The following is a 13,118-nucleotide window of genomic DNA, read 5'->3' on the forward strand; positions in this document are numbered from 1 at the left end:
AAAGCTATAACATCAACAAGCATTAACTTGAACTAAGGGCCATGACCTTCATCCTTGAAAGAGCTGCCGGTTGGCCGCTGTTCTGTATCTTCCTGCTGAAATGCAACGGAAGCTCAGGAAGTAGGTGCTTGTTCAGTTCTGTGCTTGAAGAGTCAGACTATCACCCTGATAGGGCTAATGGCAGTGGTATGTCTGATTTCACATTCAACCTGATGAATATTTACCCCCCATAGCGCCCATGAACACCAAGCAAACCAGGAAAGCTCCAAAAAGCTGTGTGGAATATTAACAACTATGCCTAACTTTTCAAAGTGGGTGAGGAAAAAAAAAAATGGAAGGGCAAATGTAACTTATGAAGCAATGTCAAGTTGAAGTTCAAAAAGAAAACATCAAAAGCACATGCAGAGACACAGATTTCAATGTCACAGATTTCCCGTAACACTTGGGCTTATTCGTCGCTTTCTTGTCAAAAATACACAGTGCAGGCAGCAAAGCCTTGCTGTCTGGGAAAGGAGGCGGTGCAAGGAAGGGAGGGCCTTGAGAGGGCTTGGAAAGACTTTAAAAATCTCTCATTAATTGAACCCTTCTGAGGACTTGCCCATTGTTTCCAACAGGGCCCTCGACAAGGATGCTCAGTGGTCGTTACCTGTGCTGGCCAAGGTGACCCCAGCTATGAGTCCAGCCTCTGGGAGCCATTTCATCGGGTACTTTCTCTGCTTTTAAAGTAAAACTAATACATAGAAGCCAAACCTGAGATGATGAAAACATATTCCTTTTGAAGTGAATACCTGAACATGGGCCCAAGGAGATCAGGAATGAAATATCATATGTAATTGGTGAAGAATGAGATAATCTTCCCCTTAACACACCAACTGCAAATCCACAGGGCAAAAGCCCACGTCGTGCAGGCTTCTGGCATGATTCACTCACTTAGACGCGATGAATCATATCTAAGTGGGTGAGTTTTCTGTCCTAGAATACAGTTCTGTGCCTGATGGACTGTCACATATCTCCATCTCTTTGGGTCACCCAGGTCAAAGTCCTTGGATAAAAAATGGTGCATTTTAGAGCTTGAAAGAAAAACATGTTTGTTTCCTGTATATATTTATATGTGGGTGTGTCTATGGTATTTATCACTTGATATCTAGGTTCAACTACATTTTATAACTCCAGGTCTAAATAATAGCTCCGAGGAAGGCCAGAGCAGGTTGGGTCAGCATTATTATTTCAGAAAGAAGGTTGTGTCTAATGTCTTTGGGGGGGGGGGATAACGCATGTAGATTCCACATATTAAACAGAATTAATCATACCCACACATTAACACAGAACCATCCATTTTGGCCATTCACATTCTTTCAGAAGAATCCCTCAAGAACATCTTTAGTCTTATTCTCAAGCTACAAATTCAAAAACAAGGTTAGTGGTTGTGTTAGGCTTGATACTATGACACTGTGAGTCTCTTGGATAGATAGATAATCTCTTGACTTCAATCTTCTGTTCAATAACTGACAGAAATTACCTAAATCAATGGCTGTGTATTCCAGCCACTGGAATCATGCAAGCATCTTATCCAATAATAATTTCTATTGAAGATGGATATAATTTGAATTTAGTGGTCAAATGAGTGTCAGAGCTATCTGGCTCTCTGAGTCTCCAAAACCAGAAATTTCTAATAGAAAGAAATGCCATCATGAGCGCGAGGACTTAGAAATTACAAAACCTAAAAGCAAGGACATAGTGGGGAAAAGCATTTGCATTACGATGACAAGAATGACCCATAGCCATTCACGGTCAGGCCCGGCTGTTTCTCGTCTTGGAGGAGATGAGTCATCCCCAGGAAAGGCAGGGGTGAGGAGAGCAGGGCTTAAGAAGCTTATTGGTGGTGGGTTTTATGAGCTGAAGATAATTACTTGGCTTCCATTTACCACCTACATAGAGTTGCTTCCCAAATCTTTATCTCCAGCCTGGCATTCTCGCACTGTTGACAGAATCAATGAGGCAGTCTCAGTATCTTTACCTTGAATGCAATGTTCCCAGGATTGGCACTTGAGCTATTCACTCACCCACCTTCCTGTACTGAGTCTTCCGATTTATTCTTACAGTCTTCCCTTAACCCCCGCCTTCCCATTTGTTGAGCTCACTGAAAGGAAGTGAGTTTTTACTTAGCTCTCCAGAGAAATACTTATATTGAGTTCTGGAGTAGGGGCCACATTTGACCTTTGACCAGCCCTGAAAATCCCCACGCGGACTTCGCTCTCATCCACTCCCATCAGCCACCATCTCCCAAGGAGTGTTTCCACATTCAGTTCTCTGAAACTCGGCAGAGTTCCTGCTCCTTCACTTAGAGCAGCCTCGCTTTGTTAAAAATACTGAGAATTTCATGTAAAAAAAAAAAAAAGTAACTTGATTCAACAACAGCACATGCACTTGGAAAAATACTCTGCGGAGGCATTTCAACCTTATCGTTGGTGAGCTGAGCTTTGGGTGCGGAGCCTGGAGACTGAACGCTTACGTTTTCCCATTTGAACTGAGGGGACATAGGACTTGATGGTGTCCAAATTCCCTTCTGACTTTAATACACTGAGCCTGTAGGGTGTCTCTTGAACCAACCGAATCCTTGCATGTCCTGGGCTTTCTGTTAATGTATACTTCACTCGAACGCTCTGAATTCTCCTCACTGCGATATTAAGCGACGTTGCACTTATGTCACTGGAAGGGGAGGTACCATCAGACCAGGCCTGCCAGACAACAATGATCCGCTCCGCATAAAGTATAAAACCCGACCTGTGTGAAGGCATACTGGAGGGCAAGCCAAAGCAGGTCTGTCCCTATTACTAGGTTTTCATTAATAAGCAGAGCAGAAATGACTGCAGGGAGTAACCCGAGTGTGAGGTAATGGATAGGGTTTGTGAATGTGCTTCGCACGCTCATTTGTAAAAGTTATCCAAATTAAGAGAACATTACCATATTTCATACTTTAAAGCTAATATTTAAAGTCCTCTGTCATCTGGTTCTACCTGGTTTTCCCACTTTCTCTCTGAGTTTGCCCTGTGAACCCACAGCTCCTGACAATTGGGGTCCCCTTTGTCCTCAGGTCCAATTAGCCAGGCCCTGCCTCATTCCTTTGTTCAGACCATCTCGTATTTTGGGAATGTCCTCCTCCCCTTCATCCCTTAACCAGTTTTTCTTCGGCAGAAATGTCTCCTCCATGAAGCCTTCCTTGATCTGCCCACCACAATCCTCCTGAATGCATACAGCTCATTTGGCACAAGCGGCAGAGCTGTTTTGTACCATCATTTGTATAGTTTCACGTAACTCTTTTCTTGTTAACCAATTTCTATAAGGACACACATTTTCTCTTCCCAGATGTGCTTCGGTCAGTTCAGAACTTTAGAAGTGAGTCACGGAATAAAAAGAATTGGAAATCAGAAATGTGCTCATTAAAAAAGGCCTTGAGACTAGTTCATTAAACCCATTACTACCCAAATAAAGCAAGCTATCCTCTAGCCTAACGTGGATCAATTCCTTCACATTTCTTTGCAATCCTCAGCCCAGTCGCTGCCTAGCGTTTCTCTAAGTCTGCTCTTAGTGGGTTACACTCCCCCCTTCCTCCCACCCCTCCCCATTTTCTGAGCATAATACTACCCGTCACGGTCACCATGGACTGACCACGGAGTCTCTCATCAGCATCACTTGACGTATCTTATTTCTCAGCCTGATAATGACCTGCAAGGCACATGGACTCATGCCCACCCTCTAGATGAGGCCCAGGGACATTGAGGTCCAGGCTCTGAAAGTGGATCATGACGACGGGCACACAGGTCTATGTACAGGCTCTCCAGCACGTCCTGTCCTACCACCAGCAGCGATGGGGGTTCTTCTGGACCTGTGGTTCTGAGTGTGGTCTAAGGGCCGCTGAGGTCCCCCAAGTCTCCTGCAGGGTGACGATGCGATCCTTTCTTTCCAACAACTCATCTGTGTGAGGCCAGACTTCCTTCATGTACATCAACCGAAACACCACAGAATGACGGATAGAATGCAGAAGCACCTAGAAGGATCCAGCTTTCCTCCACCAGCACAGACGTGAAAGAGATTTGGCAAAACATGACCAATGTCCCTCTTCTCATTGAATGTTTTTTTATGTTTGTTTGGAAGGATATAGTCAGTTTTCTTAAAATATGAAATTATGTTAACATGTACTGGCTATATCACTATCATTCAAAATTTTTTAAAAGTACTAAATTTCTGTGTTAATTTCTAATATGGCACATGTTGGTAGATGTAGCCCACATCAGCAAAAGTTCTTTGGGGTATTTAGTAATTTTTAAGAGTAAAACAGGGTCCTGAAACTAAAAGTTTGAGAAGTACTGCTTTATAGAGAAGCACAGAATTTTTTAGACAAATGAATCTACTTATGTAAAAGTTGCTAAAGGTAAAAATAAACTATATTCCTTGACGGATAAAAATTGTAAGTTACATCTGCCTTCCGTGACAATACAGAGTGAAGGACGTGAGCTGCATTTCAATACACTGTCCTTGCTGTGACTCTTTCTCCCCTGAAGTTTCTCAGGGGCTAAGGACCCATGTCCTACTCCCGTTACTCCTCACCGACTGTTACCTCCACGTTCTCAGCATGTACCCCTTATAAAAGGGCAGCAGCCCACTTTATTGGAACTACCAGATGAACAGAAGTGACTAAAAATTGCTGACTTTACCTTAAGTGACACTCCGAGAAACTGAGGGTCTCGCTATCCGTTCCGTCTAGGACAGTTAAACAGACGATTGCTCTATTGCGAAATTACCTGATGTGCTGTGGTCGTGTTCTGGGCATCCTGTCCCGTAAGCCACTTCCCAGGGCTGAATATTCCATAGTGACCACAGGCCCACAGCACGTCTGTGGGATGTTAGTATGCTGTGCTGCACGGTGCTTCTGTGTTCACCCCCTGATGACCTCAAACGCCATTTGCAGTGTCATCGAGCCTACAGTTCTGCCCTTAGAGCCAAAGGACCAAAGCTCACGGTCCAGACATACAGCCACAGGTGGCATTGGGACAGGAGACTGAAAGTCATCAGGTGAACGTCTTAGAAAATAGGAAGTGAAAAGTCAAGTGTTCATCTGGATGACTGATGGGCTTCTTTTTTTCCCTTCCGTATTTTATTAAAATGTGTGACTGGCAAGACAAGTAACCAACATATGGTAGAGTATGACAGCCACTGCAGTTCTTGTCATGGCTCAGATTCTCACTCGTATGGCCCGGGGTCAGTTGTTTTACGACTCTCGGCCTTACTTTCTTAACTTACACAAGTCAAACGGTTGGTCCCAGTCATTCCTTCCAGCTCAAACAGTAAGGGATTCAGTGACATATATAGTCTTGTTTACTGCTCAGATATTATATTCTGTTTCCTAATGGTAAAGATGGTTTTGCTGACTTAACGTCTGTTATAGAGGAAAAACGGCACAAAAGGCATTAAGGATCAGGCTCTCCTAGTTCACACTTCATTCTTCTAAACGATGGCTATAATTCTCATGGTCTATTTGTGCAAAAAAGAAGTGACCATACAGACACAATGAAGTGGAAAGATGAGTAATTATGAAGTGAATCAGACCCGTTTTATACTTCCCTTTCCTTTCTTCAGAGATAATTACTTGAGCACTCTCATTCTACTTCGTCTGTGTACACTGGCCACGGGCCCAGTGTTCTGCGTTGTAATAAAACGTCCCGATTATCCTAAGGCACGCAGAAGTCGCAGAGCCTCGAGCCCGAGCGAGCAGCCCAGCACAGGGAACTCAGCTCTGCTTCTTACTGTGCAAACTGAAACTGCTGTGTGATCTCTTTGGGAGTCAGCTTCCTGGTCTATAGACTGGGTAACTGCAGGAATGACAGGAGAGCACCTGATTGGCTGTAACGCGAACCTACATTTCAAGTCTGTCCAATTCTTCTCCTTCCTGGAGTCCTAGCCACCAACCCCTCTCACTTAGGTGGCTTCCTGACTGGTTGTCTTCCTTTTGCTCTTGGTTCCTTATAATCTATTCATCACAAAGCAACCAGAGAGGTGCTTCGGAAGCGTGAAGCAGATTAAGCCATTCCCTTGTTTAACATCCCCCTGTGGTTTCCCACCACACTCGGAATACAACCCAAAGTCTGTGCCTAGCTTACAAGTGCTGCATTACCTGTCACCTTCCTGTGTTTCAAAACGTTTGCCCTTTCTCACTATGATTTAGTCGCACTGGGTTCCCTGACGCATCTCAAACACATCAAACCGTTTCCTGTCTCAGGGCCTTTGCACCTCCTTACCTCCTGCCTGTAAACAGACTTCCCCTTGAAAGGCTGGCTCTTTTTTAGCTCAGAGGCAACGTCTAGATAAGTCTTCCCTGACTATCTTATCTGATGACACTTTTTCCCTGTTCCTCGTTATTTTCTATCACGTCTTCCTAGTTATTTCCATTTTGTTTTATTTTGTTTTTTTTAGCTGAGCCATCCTGCCACCTTTTGGCAGCTCAGCTCGGGCTGGGAATCGAACCGCTGTTGCTCAGAGCTCACATTCTTTTTTTTTTTTAATAGGCACCTGCCAGGAAAGAGCTCTCATTCTTGAGCGAGCTCTTAACCACCTGAGCCACTCGGCCGGCCCTTCCTAATTATTTTCTTCATAGCTCATATCACAATGTGAAATTTTCTAGTTCACTTATTTGCTTAATTGTGTATTATCTGTCGACTTCTAGCAAATGCAATCTCCTTGAGGGCAGGGGTTTGTCTGGCTGCCCTAGTGCCTGCCGTATGGTAGATGCTGAAAAACATATTTGTTGAATGAATTAACACTCCATTAAATCGCTTTGGAAAATGTCTACCTTTAGCAGAAAAGATCCATAGTCTTTCACCCCTGAAAATATACAGATCTATTTTTAGGAAGTTTTTTATGCTGAAGAAAAGTCTGAAAGAACAGATTAAAACTAGGCCACATGGCCAAGGATGAGTCATGGCAAAAAGGAACTGGGAAGCTGGGCAGGGGAATGGTGCTTTTCGTCTGAGCTAGTTTCATTCTTCACACGTCCCAGGCACAAACAGCACACGCTCACCTCAGGACACAGCCGCGGCGGGGACGCCCCCGCCAGGAATGGGGGCGTCCATCACTCTGACACCGGGAGGACGGGAGGAACGGAATTGTGCCCCGCAGGCCTTTGGAGAAAGGTTAAACGGTCTGAGTGCAGAAGGGGGTAACTGCCAAGCCAGCACAGAAGCTAGCACACCTGGGATTGTTGAAGTGAAGACTGATGGATGGAATAAAACAACTCGGAACCGAAAAAGAGGCGGGTGTCTAAGCTGAAACCCGTGGTTTGTAACCCCTGAGCGCAGCACATATTAATGTCGTAAGAAATTCTCTTGCCAACAAAGGCAGCATCTTCATGGCTAAGAGACTGGGGCCACTTTCTCCCCTTTTGTGAGCTGCTCAGTGATTCTAATTATAATAAGTCATTTCAGTTGGAGACCCAGGCAGCTGGATGTTATTCGGAACACAGCACTGGGGAGACCCCACGGAGACCAAAAAACGAGAGGGAAAAAAAATGACAGCCATGCCCTTTTGTATAATTAAGCTCCCCTGTGACAATGAAAACAATTTGATAATTTCTGTGTCACTGATACGCGAGCTGAGGAAAAACAAAAGAACACACATAGACACCACAGCCAAGCGCTTTGGTGTCAACTCATCTGAAAAGCTTCTAACTGCCAAGGGTGGCTGACAACTGAGGAAAAGCTGAGTTATCTTCAGAAAGCAGACGCCTTTCACTGTGCCTTTTCCCCATGCATGGGTGCAGATAACTTCATTTCAAAGGGAAACGCTGTGAGATCCTGATCTTCATCTCCAACTCAGGGTCCCTGGAAAACTACAGTTCACCCCACAAAGCTGGCAGCCAGTGGGAAGGGTGGTTCTCAGAACAGTACTTCCTCTTCTCGTGCAGGAAAAGTGCCCCACCAGAAAGTGCCAAGTCCCAGTTACAGAAACGTTCGCACCTTTTTAACATACTGAAGACAGACATTTCACTTAAAAGAAAATCATAAAACTGAAAACGACTTTATTAGATTAGTTGAGCAACTCAAATGACACTTAGGAACAACTACCCCTGAATTAAAAAGTCTGTTCAACTAATAAAAAAGAAAAAAGAAACACAAATTGGCCATTTACCTGAATATCTTCAAGTTGTCCCTGCCTGACACATAAGAGATAATCATTATACTGGTGGGAGAAAAGTGCCCTAAACACTTAAACACAATAACTGCATCTCACTGAACAAATCCGTAACCTTCAGTCTTATGTTTCTCCAGTCAATTAACTATGGTGCCTTTTGCTTTTCAACCAATCAAATGAGGTACCAAGTGCCACAGTTTAAGAAAGGACAAAGTGAAATGTCGAGTCTGTCATTCGGCCCCCAGTGGAGTTAGTCTTTATTGTAGCTGAAAAAAGAGGAGTATAGATGTGTTCAAATAACTGTTGCCCATGTCATCGTGAAGAGCTTTCTACAATAAAACAGGGGTCGGCAAACTGCGGCTCGCGAGCCACATGCGGCTCTTTGGGTACGTTCCATCTCAAAAGTTCACCGACCCCTGGAAGAGCCAATCCTGTCCCTCACAACAATTTAAAAATTATTCGAGAGCCATAAATATATTTTCACATAATCACCATTATGTGAATAGTATCCTTTAAATATTTTATATATGAAACTATGATAGTTTTGTTTTATTTTCATTTTCAATTTTACTTCAGAGCCACATGTACGTACCCAAAGAACCGCATGTGGCTCGCGAGCCACAGTTTGCCGACCCCTGGAAGCTCTTCTGTTTCAAAAGTTTGCTGACCCCTGGTCTAGGACCATGTGTGTTTTCCTGCCACCCAGGCTGCATCAGGGGTATGTGAGTCCAAAATGCCGAGGAACATGTGGGTGGCTGGGGGGTGTCACTGAAGTTTAGCTGGATTTCAAAACCCACCCCATTTCCAATCATGCTTATAAAAGGCCTTATAAGACTATCAAATAAAATTCTTTGGCCATTTCTTAAAAACTAAAATGCTTTGGAAGCATGGGTGAAATAAACAGACTTTTGTGGTATCAGTTATTGCAAGAAACAAGCACATTTAAATCTTGTGCTACAACTTGCCCCTACACAACTACTCTTGTCATTTTAATATACTTGTTGTTTATTTAAGCCATTCTTGAATAATGACCAATCTGTAATATTTATTTTCAACGCCCCGGACAGATGGGATGCAGGCGTTTCCAATTTGGCAGAAGTCGATGCTTATCCAGTGAAATCCCTTTCTGGATCTCAAATCAATACCCTCCCAGGGTTTCCAAGACCAGCTCAATTGATGGCCACGTGCTAGATGTTTTACATTTATATGGCGTTTGGATCAATGCCGATGATTTGATTGGGATAGGAGCAGCTGCACATAAGCTGTCTTTGGGGTGAGAGAGATTTGTCATGCTCCATTCTGAAGGAACTAAATTTGGACAGTGTGCATTTTGAAATGTTCATGGTACCACGTGAAATCACTACGAACAGGCGCAATTAGAAAGGATTAACACGAGCCCCAAATCAAAACACGAATGAAGAAAAGCATAGAGTTTTTAAAAAGTAAATAAATCGGAAGCAGGAATAACAAATCATTTCCTGGGTCAGGTCTGCAGCTCGATGGCAGGAGGAAAAATGGTTCCTTTGCAAGTATGTTCCTCCCCAAACGTATCAGCCTGAATTTCTGCCTCTCTGTCCTGTCAACAGCCTGCCCTCCCCTCAGTCTCCACACGTAGAACCACCCAGGGGATGCTGAGTAAGTAACAAACCAAGGGTTTTGCACAGTCCTGGACTGCGCGGTCCTTGAATGCAAACCTCCCAGCTTACGACTGTAAGACCAGGGCCTGGGGCACCACACATGATCAACTGGAATCACAAACTTACCGTAGAAAGTCAACTGTCCCCTTGCTACATTTTTCCCTCTTGAATTTTCAGCCACACATTCGTATAAACCAGCATCCTCTTGCTGAAAATTGGGGATTTCCAAAATTCAATTTGACTTGTGTCTTCTGGCTTTCCTTGCTATTGGCTTTCCATCAGCTCTTCTCCAGATAATCGTCGGTACCGGACTGATGGTGAGAAGAAAAAGAGTGAATCAAAGCAGAGGAATCTATCATGCACTGAGCCTCTGTTCCTACCAACCCCCTCCTTCTTGGTTCTAAACAAATAAGCTTGCGCTAGACAGTGGTCCCCAAACTTGGTTTGTTCACGCCTCACTTTATGATGTCATCCGTGTCCACATCTCTAATATCGTTATTAGCATTTTTCTTAAATAACCTTTCTGAACCTTAAATGAGGTAATTTATCTCTTAGACAATCCTATCATGGAAATAAAAACAGATTTCTATATGATTGTTGTCCTTTTTTCTAACACATCTGCTTTTTCCCCCCTAAATCATAAACATGAAAATAAAACTCTTCACGCACAATTGTGGCCGACTAAAGGTGACTGCAAATTCACATTCTTCCCGTCACAAGGAGGTCCAGCGCCACGCCCTTGAGCCGGGTGGGTTCTCTGACTACTCTGACTACTGGACTAAGGCAGGAGGGATGCTGTGTTGGTTTCAGGGCTCAGGCCATAAGGCTACAACTGGTAGCTTCCACTTCCTGTCTCTCGGAGCACTCTCTATAGAACCTTACCAACTTACAGAGCAGCCCATTTGGAGGGTGGTTTGGGGGAACTTGACTTAAAGTAGTGAGATATGAAAAGAAGCAGTCTGTGGGGTCTTTATGTGCTCTCAGGGCATTTGTCAGCCCACGGCCGTAGCTGAAAGAATGCATCTTAAATTGCAAGGCGGGCACCATTGAGTCTGCAAATCAATGGCTGAGCGAGCTAACCACAGCTTTTCAGATTGCAGCTTCCTAGCAGGGGATACCATTATTTACTTATTTATTTTTCACAAAAACACACACAGAGAAGTAATTAGAGTAAAGCTTTGCTAATCTTCCCTGGAAAACCTGAGATGGTATTTAGAAAATTAAAGCCATCAACTGTACTACATTTGCTTTAGAAGAATTTAAGTTCATTAGACAGACACTAACTCAAAATTCAGAAGGGCTCTATCAAAAGGACATTGTGGGTGTCTTTCCACTTGATGAGGTATACACTTAACACGAGCGTTTCCAAATGACTCTCCTTAGATAAAGGCTTCCTGCTCTTAAGTGGGTGATGAAGGCGTTTCAACAGCTGGATTGCGCCCAAACATGTCTGTGTCGGCGGGAGGAGCCCAATTTGGGTCTTTTGTGTTTATTCTAGTGCCATTTGAGTAGCGTGAATAGAGTTTAATTCATATCCCCTCTGAAGTGTGCACAATGTGAATTCTGCGTCTCTCTCCACGGGAGATTTTTCAAGCTGTCACCGTGCAGAGCTCACCAAATATATTCTTCACCTGTCCAGCTACCTGCTTTCACCTTTTCCCTAAATCGAGTTTCTTCACACACACACACACACACACACACACACACACACACACACACACACTTTTTTACAATAAAAAATGGGACTGTATTATACTATTTGGCAATCTGCTTTCAGTGTCTTAGCAATAACCATGGGCATTTTCTGTGTCTTCCTTGTTGTTTGAAGACTTGACTTTCATGTCTGTACAGTGGTCAGTCTATCACTAAGCCACAATTTATGTAATGGGTCAGTGTTCAGGACCTACAAAATGATCCCTGTATTGTGCTCTGCCAAAGTAAAGATTCTCCTATAGCTTATACTGTCATGACTTGAAACTATGGAAACCAAAAGAACCCTTCTATTAGAGCTGAAAATAAAAACAGAGAAAATCTTTCTCCCGCAGCTGCTGCAAAACACAAAATTCATATGAATATAGACCACACGATGATGCAAGGGTTGTACAAAAGCTAGTCTTGCCTTAGCTCATACCTGGAGCTTGGGGAGCTAGCAGTGGGTGAGCCGGATGGGTGGGCTGGGGGAAGAGGTTCTCAAGCATCTTTCAAATGCATAGCGGATCTAAACATTCTCATCTCAGACGACAGCTTTTACCATGCATGCCAAGCCTTGTCTGTGGGGCCACTGGTCAAGTCCTAACTGCCCTGCTGTTCGTTTTCCCCGTGCCCTCTGACATGGGAACGTTAACAGTTCCCCACGAGGCTTAGGTGAGGATACCACACTGACTGAACGACACAGTCGTGAATAATTTCCAGACAGCTCCGGGACACAGCGATCCCCTCAGAGCATCTCAGGTCTTACCTATCTCTAGCCCAAGCACAGAGAAGAGGCTGGTGATTTATAAAGACATTCAAGAAACGATTGATGCATCCTCTGTAAACTGGGGCCGGAATAAAACTCTGTATTTTTCCAAATCGTCAGCTTGACTGTAGCTCAAATGGAAGCCACTGTTTCCCTGTCATCCTGGGTTAGACAGTGTGCGCATTCCAGGTCACACGAATGGAACAAAACACGTTGTCAGAATCGCTTGTTCTCCCCTCCTTTTGGCCGTGTCCGTGGTGGCAGCCTAACCCTCCTGTGGCCATTCCACGTCCCCACTCTGTGGTGAGGGGATGGGTGTGCAGACTTACACAGAGAAAGCTGAGAAGAGGGAGGACCCAGCACTTACTTCCCCAAGGCGAAGCATTCCAGCCTCACCGTGGCGCCTTTCGCAGTCGGGACCGTTTCTGGGAACTGCACTTCTATCTTGGGCTCATATTCGCCCATCACCCCTGTGAATAAAAAGAAGGAGCTAAGTCTTGGAGTTTCTTTTAAAACGCACGCCTGTGCTTCCCTGTGAATGTCCCAGGCTCCTAGACCTCATCGCCTGCGCAGCGCACTCCCTCCTTTAAAGCAGGTCCCATCTTAACAGCCGTGAATTGTGGCTCCTCTCCCAGTGACCGCTAGAGGGACACCTGTGTCGCGGTGCCACACCATCTGCCTAGGATTCCACTCTCCATGCATACAACTTTGCTTCTCAGAAATACCTTTCTTTAGGTAGTCATAGAAAAACAAATACGAAGGCAGATCAAGTCCCAGTCACCAGGAAAAGCAAATCAATGATCTTTTGGGAAACGTACTGCAGAAAAATTTAAATATTA

The 13,118-nt window shown here is 44.3% G+C and overlaps 1 protein-coding gene across 1 annotated transcript in view; it reads right to left on the reverse strand.

Moving 5' to 3' along the window:
* The window catches only part of LOC109373897 (contactin-4), a 289,091-nt gene that overhangs the window by 152,394 nt on the left and 123,579 nt on the right, over nt 1-13,118 (reverse strand). Inside the window, 2 exon segments of the mRNA XM_019628144.1 lie at nt 9,948-10,132; nt 12,647-12,749. Coding sequence (XP_019483689.1) covers nt 9,948-10,132; nt 12,647-12,749 — 288 coding nt within the window.

This window comes from Hipposideros armiger, unplaced genomic scaffold (genome assembly GCF_001890085.2).
Source record: "Hipposideros armiger isolate ML-2016 unplaced genomic scaffold, ASM189008v1 scaffold_750, whole genome shotgun sequence".
Taxonomy (NCBI): domain Eukaryota; kingdom Metazoa; phylum Chordata; class Mammalia; order Chiroptera; family Hipposideridae; genus Hipposideros; species Hipposideros armiger.